This window comes from Larus michahellis, chromosome W, assembly GCF_964199755.1.
Source record: "Larus michahellis chromosome W, bLarMic1.1, whole genome shotgun sequence".
In the NCBI taxonomy this organism is placed as follows: domain Eukaryota; kingdom Metazoa; phylum Chordata; class Aves; order Charadriiformes; family Laridae; genus Larus; species Larus michahellis.
In genome coordinates, this window is record NC_133929.1 from 3287026 (window position 1) to 3309569 (window position 22544).

Genomic DNA, 22544 nt, shown 5'->3' on the forward strand with positions numbered 1-22544 from the left:
GCAGCTATGCCAAAGGCCCACCAGTACCCTTTTGGGTCCTTAAAATGCCTTCTCCTGAGGTAACCTATGCCAAGGATGCATGGAGCCTCTGGGCCAGTCACAATGGGGTGCTTTTGCCACTCATTCCCAGTTAGGCTCACTTCCGCCTCCAGTACAGTCAACTCTTGGGATCCCCCTGTCACCCCAGCAATACAGATGGGTTCTGCCCCTCTATAGCTTGATGGTATTAGGGTGCACTGTGCACCCCTGTCCACTAGAGCCTTATACCCCAGCTCTTTCAGCCTGTCTTTGTAGGAGAGGCGCTCCAGCCCTCGGATCATCTTTGTGGCCCTCCGCTGGACCTGCTCCAACAGGTTTATGTCCTTCTTGTGCTGAGGGCTCCAGAACTGGACACAGTACTCCAGGTAGGGTCTCATGAAAGATAATAAGGATTGTCCTAACCGAAGTGTAGGACTTTGCACCTCATCCACCATTGGTCCCTCTTCACCTTTCCATTCCATTACTGCCAGTGAGTTGGCATATGATGGTGGTGCGCTCCGTACAAACTTCCGCCACATGGGCCTTGTGCACTGCACCTCATCAGGGTCTGTGGGTAACTGTGCATTGTCCAGGTCATAATAAATCATCTCCCGCACGGCTAATTCTCTCAGGTCCTGGATACCTCTCTCCATGGTAGTCCACTTGCTTGGTTGACATACAGCATCCTCACTGAAGGGGTACCTCTCCCTCACGCCTGACAGGAGTCGTTTCCAGAGGCTGAGGGCTTGGGTCTTCTTCCCAATTGCCTTGTCAATGCCGCCTTCCCTAGACAGGGATCCCAGCTGCCTGGCCTCCCTGCCCTCTAATTCCAGGCTACTGGCCCCATTATCCCAGCACCGGAGCAGCCAGGTGACAATGTGCTCGCCTGAAAGTCGGATAAAATCTTTTCGCATATCCCGCAACTCACTCAGGGATAGGGATCGGGTAATTATCTCTGGTTCTGCCTCTTCCTCCTGTTCTCGTGATGGCCCTGGTTCATCATCATCTCTTACTAAGCGAACTGATTTCTTTGTGTACTTCTTCTTCTGTATGGGGGCAACTGATACTGGCATGGGTTGGTTCCCTGGTTCAGCGTCAGTGGCTGCTGCAGGAGTTGGAGTGGCCACCGGTCTGGTCTCCATCTCTTTCCCCTGAGGGTGCTGCGTAACACTGAGCAGCGCCTGGTAGATACTGGCCAGGGCCCAGCACAGCGCGGTGAGTTGTGCCTCTCTGGAGCAGCCACAGCATTTCCCCTTCAGATATTCTACCGCTTTATCAGGGTCCTGTAATTGTTCAGGGGTGAAGTCCCAGACCACTGGAGGTGAGAAGTTCTCTAGGTACCTGCCCATGTTCTCCCACATGCCCTGCCACCCCTGACTATCCAGCCTCGGGGCAGATCTCCGGGTGGCAGTCTTAAATAGCTGTTTAACCCTAAACAAGACCTGGAACACATTCAGGAGACATAACACTAGGACCAGGCTGGTTTGAGCATCCCAAGGATATTCAAAATTCTCAAAAGCTGCCATACCTGACCCAAAGGAGAAAAGGGAGGCAAAAGAGCTGGGGAAAGTGTCCCCCCCTGTTTCCCCCACAGACTGGGTGTAATTATTAATAAATTCTGAGAGACGGTGCCCAAGGTACGGACAGGACAGCAACACCACATAAAAGCCCCAAAGTAACTGTCTAACAAGTGATGTTATCATCTCATAAGCCGATATTGCACAGGACAGCAGAATGATAATCCTCATCCCTCTCCCAGAAGTAACAAACATCATTGCAGGGAGTACATAAGCCATATAGGAATTCACATAACCCAGCCATGAGAACAAACCAAGCAACATGGTGACCAGCGACTATTTACCTAATACAATAAATGCACACACCAAAATTCGTTTTTCCAAGCTCTAGTTGGATTCTGTCGTTATCTCAACCCTTCGAGCCCCACGTTGGGCGCCAAAAAGGATTGTCGTGGTTTAGCCTCAGATAGCAACAAAGAACCACGTGCCGCTCGCTCGGGCCTTCCTAATACAGGAAGAATCAGAAGAAAAAAGCAAAACTCTTGGGTTGAGACAAAGGCAGTTTAACAGAACAGCAGAGGGAACAGGCAAACAACAACAATAACACGGACAGAGGAATATACAAACACGATTACAGAACCCCTGCTCCCCGACCGGACCCGGGACGCCCCAGCCCCCTCCAAGCAGCGACTTCCTGCTCCTTCCCCACCCCCACCCCCCTCCGTTTAGGTAGTTATTTCAAAAGTATTCAGTCTTTCTGAGATGTTAGGGCTGTAATCCACACAGGCCTACTAGCTCAAGCCTAAAGTATCACTAAACGTAATACAGACTTGTACTTCTCCTGGAGAAACTGTCTGCCCATGGCTTGGACACGAGTACTCTTCGCTAGGTAAAAAAACTGGCTGTAGGGCCAGTCACAAGTGGTGTTCCGCAGGGCTCAGTATTGGGGCAAGTGCTCTTTAATATCTTTATCAATGATCTGGACGAGGGGACTGAGTGCACCCTCAGTAAGTTTGCAGATACTGTGTCCAGTTTTGGGCCCCTCACCACAAAAAAGACCTTGAGGTGCTGGCACAGGTCCAGAGAAGGGCAAGGAAGCTGGTGGGGGGTCTGGAGAATAGGTCTTATGAGGAGCGGCTGAGGGAGCTGGGGGTGTTTAGCCTGGAGAAGAGGAGGCTGAGGGGAGACCTTATTGCTCTCTACAACTACCTGAAAGGAGGCTGTAGAGAGGTGGGGGTCGGTCTCTCCTCCCAGGTAACAGGCAATAGGACAAGAGGAGTTATTTAAAAGACAGGTAGACATAGTGCTCAGAGATATGGTTTAGTGCTGGTTTTTGTCAGTGTTAGGTTGATGGTTGGACTCGATGATCTGAAAGGTCCCTTCCAACCTAGGCAATTCTATGATTCTGTGGTGGGCAAGAGGAAGATAGGGACAGTACTGAGTAGGACTTAAGGCTTATTCTAAAGTGAAAGTGTGCCACTAGACTTAACTTCTGTTAAGAAAAACATTTATTCATAGAATTGCCAAGGTTGGAAGGTGACTCAGCCACTTCCCTGAGCAGCCTGTTCCAACACTTGATAACCCTTTCAGTGTAAAAGTTTTTTCTAATATCCAGTCTAAACCTCCCCAGTGCAACTTGAGTCTGTTTCCTCTTGTCCTATGGCCTGTTACTTGGGAGAAGAGACCAACCCCCACCTCTCTACACCCTCCTCTCAGGTAGTTGTAGAGAGCAATAAGGTCTCCCCTCAGCCTCCTCTTCTCCAGGCTAAACAACCCCAGCTCCCTCAGCCACTCCTCATAAGACCTATTTTCCAGACCCCCCACCAGCTCTGTTGCCCTTCTCTGGACACGCTCCAGCACCTCAAGGTCTTTTTTGCAGTGAGGGGCCCAAAACTGGACACAGTACTCGAGGTGGGGCCTCACCAGTGCCGAATACAGGGGGACAATCACTTCCCTGCTGGCCACACTATTCCTGATACAGGCCAGGATGCTGTTGGCCACCTGGGCACACTGCTGGCTCATAGTCAGCTGGCAGTCGACCAACACCCCCAGGTCCTTTTCTGCCGGGCAGCTCTCCAGCCACTGTGCCCCAAGCCTGTAGCGCTGCATGGGGTTGAGTGTGACCCAAGTGCAGGACCCGGCACTTGGCCATGTTGAACCTCATACCATTGGCCTCGGCCCATCGATCCAGCCTGTCCAGATCCCTCTGTAGAGCCTTCCTACCCTCAAGCAGATCAACACTCCCACCCAACTTGGTGTCATCTGCAAACTTACTGAGGGTGCACTCGATCCCCTCCTCCAGATCATTGATCAAGATATTAAACAGAACCAGCCCCAATACCGAGCCCTGGGGAACACCGCTCGAGACCGGCCGCCAAGTGGATTGGACTCCATTCACCACCACTCTCTGGGCCCAGCCCTCCAGCCAGTTTTTAACCCAGCAAAGAGTACTCCCATCCAAGCCATGGGCAGCCAGTTTCTCCAGGAGGATGCTGTGGGAAACCGTGTCAAAGGCCTTACTAAAGTCCAGGTAAACAACATCCACGGCCTTTCCCTCATCCACCAAGCGGGTCACCCTGTCATAGGAGGAGATCAGGTTTGTCAAGCAGGACCTGCCTTTCATGAACCCATGCTGACTGGGCCTGATCACCTGGTTGTCCTGCATGTGCCACATAATGGCACTCAGGATGATCTGTTCCATGACCTTCCCAGGCACCGAGGTCAGGCTGACAGGCCTGTAGTTCCCTGGATCCTCCTTGCGGCCCTTCTTGTGGATGGGCGTCACACTTGCTAGCCTCCAGTCAACTGGGACCTCCCTGATTAGCCAGGACTGCTGGTAAATGATGAAAAGTGGCTCAGTGAGCACTTCCACCAGCTCCCTCAGTACCCTCAGGTGGATCCCATCCGGCCCCATAGACTTGTGCATGTCCAGGTGTTGGAGCAGGTCCCTCACCATCTCCCTCTGGATTGCGGGGGCTTCCGCTCCCCGCCCCTATCTACTAGCTCAGGGGGCTGGGTACTCAGGGAACAACCGACTCTACTACTAAAGACCGAGGCAAAGAAGGCATTAAGTACCTCAGCCTTGTCCTCATCCTTTGTCACCATGTTACTGCCTTCATCTGATAAAGGATGGAGATTCTCCTCAGTCCTCCTTTTATTACTAATGTATTTATAGAAACTTTTCTTATTGTTCTTAACATCGAAAGCCAGGTTAATTCTAGTTGGGCTTTGGCCTTTCTAATTTTCTCCCTACATAGCCTCACAACATCTTTGTAGGCCTCATGAGTGGCCTGCCCCTTCTTCCAAAGGCCATAAACTCTCCTTTTTTCCCCCCTGAGTTGTATCCATCTCTCTCTGTTCAGCCAGGCTGGTCTTTTTCCCCTGACAGCTCATTTTTCAGCACATGGGGACAGCCTGCTCCTGCGCCTTTAAGACTTCCTTCTTGAAAAACTTCCAGCCTTCCTGGACTCCTTTGCCCTTCAGGACTGCCTCCCAAGGGACTCTGTCAAGCAGGCTCCTGAAAAGACCAAAGTCTGCCCTCCAGAAGTCCATGGTGGCAGTTCTACTGACACACCCCCCCTTGCTTCTCTGAGAATTGAAAACTCTATCATTTCATGGTCACTATGCCCAAGACGGCCTCCAACTGTCACATCCCCCACAAGTCCTTCTCTGTTCACAAACAGCAGGTCCAGCAGGGCTGCTTCCCTAGTTGGTTCCCTCACCAGCTGTGTCAGGAAGTTATCCCCAACACACTCCAGGAACCTCCTAGACTGTTCCCTCTCAGCTGTATTGTGTTCCCAGCTGATATCTGGTAGGTTGAAGTCTCCCACCAGGACAAGGGCCAGTGATCTTGAGACTTCTCCCAGCGGCTTGTAGAATATTTCATCTACTCCTACATCCTGGTTGGGGGGTCTATAACAGAGTCCCACCATGATATCTGCCTTGTTAGCCCTCCCCCTGATTCTTACCCATAAACACTCAACCCTATTGTCACCATCATTAAGCTCTTGACATTCATAACACTCCCTAACATACAGGGCCACCCCACCTCCTCTCCTTCCTTGCCTGTCCCTCCTGAAGAGTTTGTAGCCATCTAACGCAGCACTCCAGTTGTGCGAGTCATCCCACCATGTTTCCATGATGGCAACTACATCATAGCTTTCCTGCTGCACAATGGCTTCCAGCTCCTCCTGTTTGTTGCCCATGCTGTGTACATTAGTGTAGAAGCACTTCAGCTGGGCTACTGGTCCTGGTCCTGCCACCTTTTTGTTGGGAGAAGCCTTAACTTCTACCTGTCCATTCCCAGGTGCAGCCGTAGTTTCTAACCCATCAATGACCCTCACGTCTCTGCTGCTGCATGAATCTCCATCCCCTGCCTTCACTGAGTCAGCAGACCAAGGGACCTCGCTAGTATCCTGTCCCACAGACATTGTCATACCACCCCCAGGCTTACTTCTAAAGAGCCTGGTTTCATCCCCTTCCTCCTTCAAATCTAGTTTAAAGACTGTTTGATGAGCCCTGCCAACTCCTGTGCAAGGATCCTTTTCTCCCTTTGAGACAGGTGTACCCCATCAATCTCCAGCAGGCCTGATGTTGTGTAAACCAACCCATGATCAAAAAAAACAAGGTTCTGCCACTGACACCAGGCTTGGAGCCAGGTATTGATCTGCTGGCTCTTCTTGTTGCTTCCCTCATCCTTCCCTGTGACTGGAATGACAGAGGACACTACTTGCACTCCTGACCCCTTAACCAGTTGTCCCAAGGCCTGGAAGTCTGTCTTGATCGCCCTCAGGTTTCTTGTTAACAGATCACCTTTGCCTGTCTGGAAAATTAGTAGTGGGTAATAGTCTGAAGGGCTTACCAGGGAGGGAAGTTTTCTTGCCACATCTTTAACCCAGGCCCCACGGAGGCAGCAGACTTCCCTGAGAAGTGGGTCTGGTCTGCACATCAGGCCTTCTGCTCCCTTCAGGATGGGGTCACCTACAACAATGACCCATCTTTTTTTCTTAACTGAAGATGTTTTGATGCAAGGTGTAGTTTGACTTAACCTTGGCAACACCTCTGTGGACATTGAATCATCTTCCTTGGCATGATTGGGTTCCCCTTGCAGAGCCTCATACCTATTTTTTAAGGGTACTTGTTCCCATAGCCCCCTATCCTCTAAGTTACCATGTTCAGCCAGGCAGAGAGAGGACAGGGAATCCTCTGCATCATGTGGCCCTTCTGCCTGTTGGGCCTGGTTCAGGGGAGGTAGGCTGTGACTCCAGCAGTCTATCTCCCTCTCGCGCTCCCTGATGGTTCTCAATCTACTTACCTCCTCCTGGAGCTCTGTCACTAGATGAAGGAGTTCCTCTACCTGGGCACATCTCCTATAGACATGCTCACTGCTGCCATCTGATACTGGCATAAGGGTAGGGCACACCCTGCAGCCTGACACCTGGGTGGCAGTGTGCTCCCATGAGAGCTCCATCTGGGAATCCTGCTGGGTGCAGTTTGGGGAGGTCAAGGCTTTCTGCCGGGTAGATACCATAGCTCCCCGGGCAAGCTGGCACAGCCCTTCAGCGCCCTTCCACACAAACTGCCGCACCACGCTACGTTTGCCTACTCTAGTCGCTGTGCTCTCTGAGGCCGCCTTTTGTGGGAGTGGGGTGGGCGCCGTTACTGCTAGCCCCGCCTCCGCCTCGTCAGCAACCCTCCTGTGGGCTGCCGGCTCTCGCGGGTTGCCTGCGCTTTCCCGGCCTTTCCCTGTCTCCGGAAAGCTCAGGAAAAGCCCCTTTTTTTTGCTGTGAACTCCCACTCCCTTGCAGACATACCTGCACCGGAGCTGTCCCTTGGTGAGTATCATCTTACAGTATTGTGTTATACGCAACCCATTCTAAAATGCACGGGGAATGGAAGTAATCATAGTTGTTTTATAGGATAGATGTACATATATCATAGCGTAAAAACTCCAAATGCTTTCTTTCCTTTAATTTTGTGCCCATGCTATCTTGAGTTGCATCACATCTTAAAGGATATGCATTTTTAGCAAAAGGGGCTTCACTGAATATGATTGAGCTGCATGGTGCTGTTTCTCCTTTGTTCAATCTATGCTAGTCTTAAGTGCTATCTTAAACATGCTGTTCTAGCTTATTTAATGTACACAAGAAGCCTCCAGTAAGTTACTACTGTTTATAAAAAAGATTTTGATTGGCTTATTTTCAAATTAGTGAGGTCTCACTCTCAGAGGAGATATGACAACATTTGAAAGGCAATAAGGGGCTCTGGGTTTTTAATGTGGGCTGTATGCCAGTATTGCAGTTGACTAATGATGGGGAGACAGAGGAGGTGGTGATAATTGGAGAGAAAAGGTGCCTTGCTAAGCAGAGGAGCATTTGTCATTTTTAGGAGGGAAGTCTGCCAACTAGTTTAAATTTGCAATAGGCTCATGTCTTTAGGAACCAAGCACTTGGGGAAACTTTTCTGTTAATGGTATAGTTACCCCCTTTGTAGTTGTAACCTCAAAATGGATTGATGGGTGTGCGAGCCGATGCAGGCAGGACGCAGGAACAACCACACACCACGGATGAAAGGCAAAGAACAAGTTTAATCTCGATACCTCACAGACCAGGGAATCTCCGAAGCAACACCCGGGCAGAGGCACACAAGCAGGGACCGCGGGCACCACGGCACGAGAGAGAGTTCTTGTTAGCAAGAGTCCTTGGCAGCGAGAGAGTCCTTGTGAGCAAGAGCGTGCGCAGACTCCCTGTTCTCTCTGGTATTTCAAGGGTTCGAACAGGCCTAGTTTTCCCACTGTGCTTTGATCTTCTTCCACAACGGGCCAGGATTCTCAAGCGGCTAGATAAGGTGTCCCTGAGTCCATCACAGGCTTACGTTATCTAAGTGCAAGTGTTTTCCTTGCAAGCACCCGAGACTGAACAACAATTAGTGTGATATATGTGTTTCCCAGCACCCCAGGTGAGAGTCACTTGAGCGTGTTTACAGTCCTCCTCGCGATCTTACGTTGCTTTCCCACAATGGGTGTAGGTTTAACTCTAGGGTGTTAAATTATGTGTAAAATTTTGTCTGCTACTTAAATGTAACAATGGTAGGTTAAAGTGTAGTTACATTATTGGTACCTAGAAAAGCAAAGTAGTAGCTTAAGGCAGGAAATACAGAATGTTTTAAGAACTGGATATGGTTTTCCATACTAGTGAAGTTTATTTCCTTTTATAGAGTACTTGCCAATTTTAGCATATTTTCTGTTTAAGATCTTCATTAATGATCTGGATGATGGAGCAGAGTGTACCCTCAGCAAGTTTGCTGATGACACAAAACTGGGAGCAGTGGCTGATGTGCCAGAGGGTTGTGCTGCCATCCAGAGAGAAATCTCAACAGGCTGGAGAAATGGGCTGACAGGAACCTCATGAAGTTCAACAGGGGGAAGTGCAAAGTCCTGCACCTGGGGAGGAACAACTCCATGTACCAATATATGCTGGGGGACACCCATCTGGAAAGCAGCTTGGCAGAAAAGGACCTGGGGGGTCCTGGTGAACACCAAGTTGAACTTGAGCCATCAATGTGCCCTTGCAGCAAAGGCGGCAAATGGCATCCTGGGCTGCATTAGACAAAGTATTGCCAGCAGGCTGAGGGAGCTGATCCTTCCTCTCTAACCCAGCACTGGTGAGGCCACACCTGGAGTCCTGTGTCCAGTTCTGGGCTCCCTAGTGCAAGAGAGACATGGACGTACTGGAGAGAGCCCGATGAAAGGCCACAAAGATGATGAAGAGACTGGAGCCTCTCTCCTATGAGGAAAGGCTGAGAGAGCTGGAACTGTTTAGCCTGGAGAAGAGAAGGCTCAGGGGGATCTTATTAAAGTATACAAATACCCAGAGGGAGGGTGCAAAGAGGACAGAGACAGGCTCTTTTCAGTTTTCAGTGGTGCCCAGTGACAGGATCAGAGGCAACGGGCACAAACTGAAACACAGGAGGTTCCTTCTAAACATCAGGAAACTCTTTTTTTTTTCTTTTTTTTTTACTGTGAGGGTGACTGAGCACTGGCACAGGTTGCCCAGGGAACTTGTGGAGTCTCCCTCCTTGGAGATATTCAAAAGCTGTCTGGACATGATCCTGGGCAACTGGCTCTAGGTGGCCCTGCTTGAGCAGGGGGGTTGGACCAGATGACTTCCAGAGGTCCCTTCCAACTTCAGCCATTCTGTGATTGTTTCACGTTGAATAATTTTTTCACTAAAATAGTTTAAAAAATAATCAAAATTTTCATATCAATACCTCTTCCACATAGTCATGGCCCACTGGCTGGACATCACTTTGCAAGACAGCAAGAGTCGTAGGAGTCACTGGTTCAGCTGCTGTGTCTGGTTTTACATCCTGTGTTTGTACTGTAGAAGCAGTTGTTGTTTTAACACTTTCAGCTGATTTCATTTCTTCCGGTTTACTTCCTGTTGTCTGAAGCTTATTACCACCTAGAAATCAAAAAAATTAAATCGTTAACTTTCATAAAATGAGAATATGATTACACATGATATGCAAACTGAAGACTTTATTTGCAAGTATCAATGTTCTGGCCAAAGCATTATCAGTCTCTTAAAATTAGTTAAACCTTAAACATATTTTAAATACAATTAAAGGTTGGTTGTTTTTTTGAAGTTTAACAAAAAGTTATTTAAACACTTATTTTTTTAGTTTAGTTTAGCTTAGTTTAGTTAGTAGTTAGTTTTAGTTTAGCAAGAAAACCTTTTGCTTTATATAGTTGCAATTTTCATCGTTCATTTTCATGCTTTTTCAAAAGAGAGAGGACTAAATGGGAACAACTCAGCGAATATATTTCAATCATCTTTTTTTTGGTCAGATTTTTTTTTTTTGTAAATGGATCCAAAAAAGTACTTCAAAACCTTATAACGTTTTTACTAACAAAGGTAGTATACTCTCAGTGTTGCAACTGCATAGGTCTTTCCTTCAAGAGCAGGATAGCTTACTGTCGAACAACTGCTTCCTATCTCTAAATGTCTGTCATGCTTATTTCAAAAGTTTCCACTGTTATATTTCCAGTGTCACAAGGATGTTTCAGTTGCTCAGTTGTCAACTACCAACCTACTGCAGGTTGCCTTAACAGCCGAGGCTGTAAACTGAAATTAGGACCAACTGGACTATAAACTGCAATACTTCAACAGCTACTACATAAGAAACCAAAGGTGGGAGGCTTCTTATGAAGGTGGGAGAAGCCTCCAAGGGAGGTCAGGTAGAGACAACAGGGCAGAAAACACCGGAAATTGTGAAGCAAAACTTTTATATACGTGCTTATTTTCACCTATCAGTAATTCTCTTGAACACAACAGAGTTACTCATGCATAAAGTTAACTAAATACATTCATATTTGTTGCACTAAGATCTTTAAAAAAATATAGAATAGGTTAGGTTTCAAAATAAAGACTGACTTCTGTACTTGCCAACAAAGTTTATTTTCGGTGTAGATATTTTCTTTACAGCTATATTAGCAGCAGTTGAAGATGTTTTGTTGTTGGGTGCTGTGTTAAGTGGTGCGTTTGCTGTGGGAGTAAGAATTTTCACCGCAGAGGATGCAACAGAGGAGTTCACAGTGCTGCTGCTGCTAGTTGCTATATTTGAAGCAGAGGCAGTTGGTTTGGAAGCAGATGTGGATGTTGAGGAAGTAGCTTGGGTAACCACATTAGGTTCAGTTGAAGGAATGGGTTTGCCAAGTTTTGTGTGCAACTTTACTACCTATAAGAATAAAGAGAAATTCATAATATGATCTCACTGGGATAGCTATAAAAAATGAACTTGTTATAGGTTATGGAAGCTTTATCAGAAACATCAATATCACTAAAAAAACCCTCTAAAAAGTTATTGCTTCTTCACAAAAAGTGATCTCGGGGGGAGGGGAAGGACATGTAAAAGTTCTTGTCATCTGTAACAAGGAAGTAGTTAATAGCTATCTCAGATTGCTTATTTCCATTAGAAATTCAGACATTTACTCCAAAAGCTGTGTAGACTGGAACAGAAAGCCAATAAACTCACAAGCCAGTAGAACTCAAGGAAACATTTTACTCAAACTGTTTCAATGTGACTGTTTTGTTGCCTAGTTGCCTTTTATTCTCCCTCCAAAAATTGTAGTACATTGAACTATTTTGGTTCCAAAAAATATTTGTAAATAGAGGTTATTTAATTCAGATTCAACAACGCTGTCTCTTTTGATCACTACATTTTAAGAGTATTTATATTGAAAGACTTTCCAGGTTATCTAGCAAAATTGAAGATATTCCTTAGGCAAAGGGGGTTTTGTTTTGGTTTGGTTTGGTTTTTGTTTGGGTTTTTTTTTTAAGCACGTCTGCAGAGACAGTTAAGGAGGATGCAAGAGGCATATTTCAGAACTCTTTAGTATCTCATAGAAAGTCAAGAGGTACGTGCTTATTCTTAGAAGTAATAAGCAGAGGCCTTTTCGCAACATGCTTGAGAGAGAATAATACTTCTTTTTGGTACAGCTGACCATCACCTGAAAAAGCAATGCATGTAGTCCATAAGAACAAAACATGCAAAATGAAAACTAAAGACTGGATTTGAAAGTAGCAGTAGAAGAACCCCCCCAAAACATCAAAACAAATCTGCTAGACATGCCTTTAATGCAAACACATGTACATAATCATGATATGCACACAACTGTATACATACACTTTAGGGTTTTGTTCTTATTTTTTAAGCATGTTCCCCATCAGAATACAAACATATTGATGTCACATAATACTATAAATTTAAGTTCAAGTAACTCTTCAAAATTACTTTTTTCCAGTAGAATGCACAAGATTCTTCAGTGTACCAAAGAAATAGAGTCCTTTTAGGTTGTCATCAGTGTAAAAATGAAATATCAATTAGCGTTAGTTCATGACTATCTACGAGGAAGAGAAAGCAACATCCAAATATAAAAGATAATATATACCATACTCCATATACCTATGGAGTTACTGGGCACAACTCAAAAATGTAATGGCTCAACTTAATAATGAAAGAAAGAATACCAGGCAAGTCTATCTAAATTATAATTTTTGTTCTTGTACTAACAAAAAAAAATATTGGGAAATGGTTTTAAATTTGCTATGAGATTTATTTATTTTAATAGGAATGATGTTACTGATGCCACTTGTACAGTGTTCTGAGATACAAAGAGCTATAAAAGCTGAATATTAATAATGTATCTGTTGCTGACATTAACCTTGCCAGAGTTATGAGGAAAAGGTTATGGGCAGAGTTATGGGCACAGGTTGCCCAGGGAACTTGTGGACTCTCCCTCCTTGGAGATAGTCAAAAGCTGTCTGGACATGATCCTGGGCAACTGGCTCTAGGTGGCCCTGCTTGAGTGGGATTGGACCCCCAAATGACCCTCCCTTCCAACCTCAGCCATTCTTTGATTCTGTGATTTTGACAGGGAAAATGTTAGTAGCTGGTACTTTTTCAGGCAGACGTAACATCTCAAGCTCAGTTCTTTTTGTCTTGCATTATCATTGTGAACGTGACTGTTAACTAGACTTGAATAAAATCAATGTTTTGATAATGAAGGAAGCAGTATCAGCATTGAACTGTCCATTGTGTGCAACTGAGTAAAGAGAGGTAGATACGGAGCATATATTTGCATCACTGTTACAGACACTTGCAGTTATGTTGTGATGTACAGTAAGGAAAACATTGCAGAATGTGATTGGATTTCAATCAGGTAGTGAGACTAAATGTGAAGATGAACAAAGCAGTAAGGGTGTATTGAAAACAAAACATGAGGATATTCATCTTTGAGTTATTGATAGTATATGGTTTAGCTATCCATTAGCAATTGGTATTTTTTGTTTTTAATGGAATGACGTGAGGATGCTTTTAGAAACAAGAAGAATGGAAACTCAAAAATTACTACAGAGAACTCTTTTTTTTTTTTTAAGTCCATGTGTAGTTGAGCCACAGAATATGTTACCAGGAAGAGAGGATTGCACATGTGCGTGCCTTCAGGTCTAGTGAATTGCATTACAAATGTTCTGTTCACAAAGTTATAATAATAGGAAATAATTTTCATTAAAGTTCTAAAAAGATAAATTCAGTCTTCAAAATTTTATGCCTATAGTGAGTAACAGGCTCTAGAAAAACAGAAGTCTCTTCTAAAATACAACTTACTGTAGTGCGATATTTCATCTCACCATTTTATGCTGTTTATTGTCAAGTGTGTTTAGGAGAAAAAAGCTAATTTGATTATTTATTTATTTAATAATTATTTTTGTTTTGTTTTTACTTTACTCTGCCCAGGTTCCATTAAAACATCTGAAACTTCATCTGAGCAGTTACTCAGTAGTGCCTCTTCCTAGGTTAGAAACTGAAGCAGCAGCAGATCATAGTGCTTCTTTCAGTTTTTGGAGAGTTAGGTCATACTTGTTTCAGCCTTCATATCCCTGAAAGAAAAACTGCAAAATTGTATTTTTTGCTATTCTGATACTAATAGAGTATTCTATGAAACTTTGAGAAATCTAGCAGTTAGGTCTCAACAAGTATGGTTTCCTTAATGCTAAAATGTTCAAGTATTTCTAACAGTTAGAATTTGAGAAATAAGGGCTTAATTGGGGGGGGGGGGGCGGTTTTGGTTTGTTTTGTGTTTTTTTTTAGTTCAAGTCATTTGTATTTTAAAAATTATTTTTAAGAGTAGCTTAAGTGTTGTGCTAAGCTAGCCTGGAAATGACTTCTGCATTTGCATGCAAAAAAAACCTGCAAGGAATATGTTTTAGAAGCTGTCATTTCTGAGGAAGCTGGTAGTTTGGGTAGAGACAAAATTGGTTTTAGTCCTGATCATAACTCTATATCAAAATAGCACTCTTCAGAAAAATAAAAAAAAAATTAAATGTCCTTTGCCTCTAGGGAAGAGAGTTTTCAGTGTTCATTGCCCTAAACGGAGCTGGAATAGCAGCAGTGTTAATGTGTGTGTTGGTTGTTAGTACAGAGATGCACTGGAGATAAGCATTTTTATATTCCTTCGGCTTATGTGCACATGATTTACAATTCATTTTTGTTTTTAAATTAAATCAGTCAGTGTGATGAAAAGTGAGGCTTATAGGGAATCTTTTCTGTGCTTTCCTCTCTATATACCTTTTATGTGCTATATATCTTATATGGAAATAGGCTGCGTTTTTCTGAAAGTGTATTCCTCTGACAATAATTGCTACAGATACCTTATTAAGTTTCTTAATGCATGACTTATTCCACAAATATCCTAATGTGGAAAATAAAATATCTTACAATCTTAAGTCACCTGAAGTTATTACCTGGCAAAATAGATAACATTATATCAAAGAAGTGTTGCATTTTCTTGATATTGTTAATGTGCAATAAATAAATAAAGCTTTCTACCTTCAATTTTTTTACTAGAAAAGGCTGATAGCTGGAAATGAAAAAGGACAAGAACAAAGTGTTCTCCAGAAGATAATTTAGTATTTGTTTCTTAAATTTAAATGCTCTTAATTCTCTGTCATTCTTGGGCTGATAAATCACAGGAAATCCAGACCTTCTATCAGTTTCACTATATAAAAGTAACCAACAAGTGAGGATTCTGCTACTTTATATTTAATTATAATACAAGTTCTCATCTACTTTTTTTTTTTTGTGGAAGAGTGTTGCTCATTTGCAAATCTATATTAAATAGCTATTTATATTAGACAAACCTGTATGGTTTTGGAACTCTGGAAAACAATGTTTTGCTAAGTGGACACCAATACTTCATTAATTGCTATTGATCAGCGCTTTCTTCCTCCTAGCCAGCTTCTGACTTTAAATCATTTTAGGTGTGCTGCCATCTTTTTTCACTTTGGAAGGCCATAAAAACCACTGCTACAGTTACCTTGTTGAAGATCTTTGTGCAGTTCAGAAAAGATTTTTTAATTGCTCCTTGAATATTCGGGGTTTTGAAAAGGGGAATAAAAATTATTAACAGAAATGTGAAATAATTAATCTAGTTATTTTAATAACTAATGTGGAGTAGTGATGGCTGACACCTTCTTTTTGAAAGCTTGTTCTCAGGGTGTGGACTTTTTGTTGCTGGAGTTTTACTAAAACTTAGCCAAATGTAAGTGTTCAGGCTGGACTTTTCCAGGCTAAATATCTACCTAGAATTATACTTTTTTTTAAAGCTATACTATAGTTGAATTTATTTTTAAGCAAAACCATGTGGTGTAGAATTGGGCAGGGAGATCTTAATAACTCTTTGATGCCTTAGTGTTTTGGAATGGGGACTTAGAGCTTGCAAACGGGAAAAAGATTTTTACATGTTATATAGTTTCAGAATCACAGTTCTGTGCATATACAGCAATATTAAACATTGATACCATGAAAGTAGCAGCAGTGTTAGTCTTATGTCCAGCTTGCAAAATATCAAATCAAAACATGCACCTGTCTTGGGAAAAATTCATTTCACTTGATGAAAGGAGTTTTGTACACCAGACAACAATGTGGACAAGGCTAATTTTTGCTGTGGCCTTTGCTCTGGGATGAATTCTGCAAGACTGTGAGCTAGTGTGGCCCTTCACTCCCCAGGAAATCAGATTGACATGGAATTGGAGATTAGTGTCAAGAAAGATACACGGTCACAGCTCACTGCAGTCAACCTTATCTAGGAGGTTTAATATCATAGTGGTATTTCATAATATGTGGCACTTTTTCTGATACTAATGCATCAGAAAGATTAGTATTATCCATCATTAATGTCAGTAGAAATTAGTATAGTTGTTATTCAAAGATTTGAGTCAAACATGTTTTACAAAAAATACTTTTCTCATGCACTGTGGTACAATAATTGTGTGTAAAGAATTAATTCTCTTGATCTTGAGGTTCCTTAGGTAAGATGTGGAGGATGAGAGCAAGCTAGGTATACGCTGGGGTGTAAAACTTTTGGATAGAAGCAAGTTTATTTGGGAGGAAGGAAGCAAAGAGCATGAGGAAATAGAGATATGCATGTAGCAGTTTAGGGCAGGTAGAGAGAGACAAAAAACATTAGGTAAGGTGCTGGAAACGGCCTTCTGTAGTTGACTGAAACACCTACAGAACCTGGAACAGAACAATTGAGTGCAACATGTAGACTGTAAACTGGCTGTGGCTGGGGTAGTGAAAACACAGTGCAATAGAAATCTGAGCCGTGAGATGGGTATTGAAGAACGTGTGTTGTTCCTAGAAAATAGAAATTAAGGTGAGTTTGGTGGGGAAGCACTGTTACTATTATGATCAGCTAAAGAAATAGGTGTGGTATGAATAAAATACATTATTTTTGAATGAAAATCTCTGGCAGAAGAGGTATTATTAGAGCAGTACAGCAGAGTAAGATTTGAAGCTGCCATGTCCTTTGCCTGTAACTTCTTAAATCAAAGAATGGTGTTTATTTTGATAGTAAGTTAAAACACTGTAAGAATTGCAATATGAAGTTACCTTGAATTGAATGTTCACAAACTGGGTTTGCCTTAAGTAAATTTTGGTCTAGAACTCGTTTGCTTTTGAAACTGAATCATTTATAAACTAAGGAAAAAATTCTTGACAGTGAGGGTGCTCAGACACTGGAACAGGTTGTCTAGAGCAGTCTTGCAATCTCCATTCTTGGAGATGATTGGAACCTGACTGGACACAAAACCCTGAGAAACCTAATGTAACTTTGAAATTAGCTGTGCTTTGAGCACAAGGTTAGAACAGATGACCTCTAAATCTTTGTTTCAGTCTAAATTATTCTGTGATTTTTGAGCTTAAGATTTTTTAAGCTTAAGATTTTTTAAGTCTTTTGGAGTCTTATTTTTTGGGATTAAGTTGAAATACTTGATGGGGTGCAGTATAGAAAATTATGACTTAGGGTAGATACTAGTAAAAGAATTGTAGAGAAGGAGCTTGTAGAGGTGGTTAGTAGAATTAGAAGAGTGATTATCAAATAGGAATAATTGCAGTGGAATACCCTAGGGATTGGTCTTGAGTCTTACTTTGTGTTTATATTAGTATGGTGTGTTGTGATATTTGATGTGAGGGAAATAGTGTCAATACACAGGTAAGTTTACAAGAAGCTGCTCTGAGGAAGCTAGACTGGAAAGAAAGTCTGGAGCAGAGTGGGTAGCACAGCTGAAACTTCATCTGAAATGATGCATACAGTTCTTGCCATCTGTAGTCAAGAAAGAAGAGTAGATAATACTAGGATAGGTGCAAAGAACAACTGCAAGAAAGATCAGTGGAATAGGGAGTCTGGCAAAATAGTCTGGGAGGAGTTAATTTCATCTCAGCAAATGTGATGAGACACTAATCACCAAACAAGGATTAAAAACTCTTGTAAGTTAAATTAAATCGGCACAAAAATCTTTTGATGTAAATTAATTACATGAAAGTGTCTGGTCATCTTAATGTTTAAAGGTTCTCAGTAAGACCATGGGACGAAAAAGAAACATCATAAATTTAGAAAAGATGATGTTGTGAATTTCTGTAACATAGCGTAACATAACTTTTAAAAAGGAAGAAACAGTCAATTCTAGAATATTTTTCTTGTAGTCTTACATACTTGATCACTAGCTCTGCATGATGTTGCAGAAGCAAGGGAAACAGGTTTGCTAAAGTAAACGTGGTCATAGAACTATATTAGCCTTAGAAAGCAAATGATTGGGGCTGTTCATTCTATACCATGATAAGGAAGTTTGATAAAAAAATAGCACAGCAGAAATGAAACTGTCTGTAGCAGAATCTTGTTAATAGTCCTGCTCATAATGATCACAATCTTTTCACGGTAATAAATACTGAAAACTGTCAGGAAACTCTAATCATACATATTCTGAGAACAAAAGCATTTTCTTTGATAAACTGACTGTTACCTCATAGTGTGTTGTGAACACTGTATTGTATTTTGTAATAGTAACTTAGGCACGGTTTCATGAAACTTGAAAAGCCAAATTAATGCTTCCTGGACAGGTCCCTGTTCTTTCTCTCCCTCCCATTTTTTTACCCCTGCTTCCATACGTAATACTTATGTGGGTTCTGGCACTCAGCAGACTGTTTTGTGAGCACCGATGTTTCTAATATTTCTGCCATGTTAGAAAATGATCTCAGCAAAAAAAAAATTCTCATAGTTTTCTGCTAGATTAATGAGTTCAATCAGTACATTGAATAGCTTGACAAGTAGCAGAACTAGCACTAGGGATGGAATAGGATGGCATAGCCAGGTTTGGTATATGGAAGGAGGGAAGAATAAGAGAGGGGATAGGATGGAGCAAGACTTTTCCTTGTTGGCAGTATTAGACTGTTGATGAGTTCAAGTGCAGTCTGAGTTAAATAGTCTGCTGCCTGTTTTCTCAATTTAATGTATTTTTAGTAGATACATTTGATAATGTGAATTACCTCAGAACTTTTGAATATTTTACACTTCTGTACTGTTAGATATGTAGATAATGCAGCCTAATTTTATAGATTGTCATTCACTTTTACCATCATAAAATTGTCATCTTGAATTTTCTGATGGAGTCTGATTTCTCACCTTAAACTTACAGAACGGAGAAACTGCCTATATACATCAAGTAGGAGGAATTGTTTCAACCAGAGTGGTTCAGGTCTTTTCCTTCCACTGTTATGCTAAGAAGCTGAAAATAAAATGAAACATAATTGTGAGTACAACTCACAACTGAATTAAATTTGAATGGAATGCAAGTGGTCTTTTAAGCAATCAGGAGCCTAAGATGGGAAGAAGGTGGAGTCCAAGCATATAAGTCCAATGATAATAACATTTTCTCTGTGTGATTGTGCTATAAGAATGTGTTGGGGTTTTTTAATATATTGAAGTTAATGGGTTTTGCTGTAATTAAAAAGACAAAATCAGTTTATGTTAAAAAAAAACACACAAGGGAGTTATGGAAATGTCTTTTGCAAAAATAATAGTATCTATATTTAAAAGGTGCTTTGTTTCTGGTAGTTATGTCAGAGAGAATTTTGCAATCTTTAGGAAAAAAATACTGTAACTTCTTGTTCCTTTTGGTTTTGAGCATAACCATGCTGCAGTTCCACTTTGCCACTGAGTATGTTTGCTTCAAGTGAGATATCATTTTTCTGTTTTCTTCTAAAAAATAGGAGATGCTACCTCCTTGATAGGTATGGAATTGGTTTTGAATTATCTTTTAATAGTGCTATGGAGATGTGAAACCCTGCAGAGATTCTTAAATATTATTGAAAAGCAGTGCAGGAAGTGTACTAAAAATTTCAGAATAATCACTCAATCCCCATTTCATATCATTGTTCCAGATAGTGATATTTTGCCTATTTCACTTTATTTGTTTAAATATAAAAATAACTGCCATAGGCTTTTAATCATAATGCGCAGTTATAGTTCAATATTGGACAATAATATTAGTTTCAGTTCAAATAATTAAGCCTTTGAAGCTATAATTTTTTATTTCCGCTGTTAATATTTACTCATTCTTAGTAAATAGCCACATATTAATATCCTACCTGCAAATTTAAGAGAAGCAGGTTAGTCTCAGCATGTGCCTGGAAGATTGCCAGAGCTCTGGTAGCAGTTGTCTTGCTCGATCTGACTGTTCTTTTGATGCTTTATGTTGTGAGGCAGTGGACTTCTGTATGAGTGAGTGGGGCTAGCTTTTATAATTCTAAATTTTTATGGGAAAAGTCCCTTATCAGAGATGTGTATTTAAAGCGTCTGCCTTAAATTTAGGAGTTCTGAGCTAATTTTCACAGAAGTCTTTAAAATCTCATTACTTTAATATGATTTACTGGAAAACATCATGCAAGTGCAGGTCAGTAATGAGATCTCACAGAAAAGTAGTATTTTTCTTAATTTGACAGGTATGTCAGTTTTATTGAAGAACTACTAAAACACTTAAAAACTTACCAGTCATGAAAAGCTAACAGTGTAAGACTTCTATATTATTTTGAATGAAAGACTTGGGTTCTTTTCAAGCAGTGGAACACAACCCCCCCACTAAGAAGAAAGTCATCACCTGCATGATATGTCTACATCCACAGCCTTTTTAATGGGGGTGGAAGAGAGGTAATAAAAGCCATTAAAGTGTATGATAGCTGCTCCAGGTCTTTTTGTAGAACAGACAAGTATTAATCAAATATGGGATTTTGAAATGTTTAGGCATTAGCTTACTATGTTGAATTAATCTAATTATTGAATTACTGTCTTTTTCCAATATAGCCAGCAGCCTGCTTCAGGTGTAGCCTATTCCCATCCAACTACAGTTGCTAGCTACACTGTCCACCAGGCACCGGTTGCTGCGCACACCGTTACTGCAGCCTATGCTCCAGCAGCAGCTACAGTTGCAGTAGCCAGGCCTGCTCCAGTAGCTGTTGCAGCTGCTGCAACAGCTGCTGCTTATGGAGGCTATCCTACAGCGCACACAGCTACAGATTATGGTTATACACAGAGGCAACAAGAAGCACCACCACCACCACCACCTGTCACTACACAGAATTACCAGGTGCGTTTAAAAAAAAATCACTTGTGTGATTTTTAAATGATATGTTAAAAGGAAGAGGCCTGTTTGTGTAAGAGAATGGGATGATATTTGTATTTATTTCTTTTCCATGAATCACAGTTTGAATGCAACTCAAATTACTTAGTAGCTAAAACTGATAGAATGTGAAGTGGCTGTAGTCTCATATGGTGCATATAGAAGATTATCAGCAGGAGCTAAGATTTAGACGTTCACACAATAAGCATTGAATTGACATTTATCTCCAAATGATTTTGGGAACTACTGCTGAAATACTTGTCTCAGATAGCCTAAATGTTCAAGTGGCACGCGGTAAACTGGGTCATGGAACTGATTTAGATGAAAAAAATGTTCCAATAAAAATTTTCAGCAGGCGATAGAAATAGTTCCCTTGTTGGATTCCTGGGTGCCACAGGAGCTCTAGTACCAAACGTAAGAGGATAGAAGATTACCTTAGGAGAGGAACTACCCTTTGGGTAGGTTTGGGGTACCCTTTGTGAGACCACTGCCTAAGCTTGTGTGGCTACAGGCTTCTGCAAAAGGGAGCTGTTGTCTGTTTTCATCTTGCCCTGACCTTTGCTGACACTTCCTTGCATTGAATCTAGCAGTTGTCAGCATTTGGGTGGGTCAGTTCAGGATAAGGATTCCACAGAAAACTATCCAACCGAAAAAGGAGTAGCAGCTTTCCACAGGTTTGACAGGCTTCTGCAGAATTTCTTTGGTTCTGCACAGTCATGATGCCAATGCAAGAGATGGAGGTTGGAGGTGGGATCATGTAGGGCTGTGAGGAGAGATGTGATGGTACTTTAGACAACTTCCCATTCTTACACTGGCTTAAATGTCATATGAAACAACATCCTGTCAGTGACTTGTATTCCTCTTCAGTTCAGGAATAAAGAAATTTAGCAGTACAAATCAGAGTGCTGCATCAGTTTTACAGTTGGAAGATTTCAGTCTGTAGAGGTTATCTTGGGACTTATCTAACATAAGTGTTTATTCCTATTCAGTTTTTAAGAAAGAGTGAGAAGTTGCAGTTTTTCCTGTCTGTCTAGATTCACACAATGCAAGCATATATGCACATCAGTAACCCTAGCCCATTGGTTTCAATCAGACAGCTTAGATGCAGAAAGATGAAGGGTTTTATGTGGCCAGGTAGTTTCCCATTGGAAATGCGAGCTTTATTTGTATTTTTATCAGCTTTTTTGATACATTAGCATTTGTTATTCAGTCTTCAGTGGATATTTCTAGGCTGGTGTGTTTATGCACAAGAATTATCAAACTCTTATGACGTGTCTCATAGTTAAAATGTGCATTTACTATGAGACAGCGGACACTGAAATAGTATGCCCCTTGTAACAATTATTTAACTTTTTAGTCCTAAAGTTATCAAGGCATTATCTAGATTTTAATTAGTATTTTTGTTTGTTGAAAAGGACTCTATTGTTGTTGTATGTTATAAATTCCTTTGCATGGCTTTTGTAATTTGTTACATATGGTAATGAATCGAAACGTA

The 22544-nt window shown here is 41.9% G+C and overlaps 1 protein-coding gene, 1 long non-coding RNA gene and 1 other non-coding gene across 6 annotated transcripts in view; all 3 read left to right on the forward strand.

Annotated features, from left to right (window-relative positions):
- The window catches only part of LOC141735557 (uncharacterized), a 176587-nt gene that overhangs the window by 99736 nt on the left and 54307 nt on the right, over positions 1-22544 (forward strand). The gene's annotated exons all lie outside the window — the stretch shown is intronic.
- LOC141735522 (zinc finger RNA-binding protein-like) overlaps positions 1-22544 on the forward strand; it is a 71868-nt gene that overhangs the window by 9207 nt on the left and 40117 nt on the right. For all 4 annotated transcript variants that reach the window (XR_012584765.1, XM_074568440.1, XM_074568441.1 and 1 more), the window contains exon 3: positions 20734-21016. Coding sequence is in view for 3 of the 4 variants with exons in the window: in XM_074568440.1 (XP_074424541.1) it covers positions 20734-21016 (283 nt within the window). In the remaining variant the exon portion in view is untranslated. The remainder of the gene's footprint in view (positions 1-20733; positions 21017-22544) is intronic.
- On the forward strand, positions 18083-18219 carry LOC141735697 (small nucleolar RNA SNORA66). The gene has a single exon (XR_012584820.1). It is a non-coding gene; the product is annotated as a small nucleolar RNA SNORA66 (small nucleolar RNA).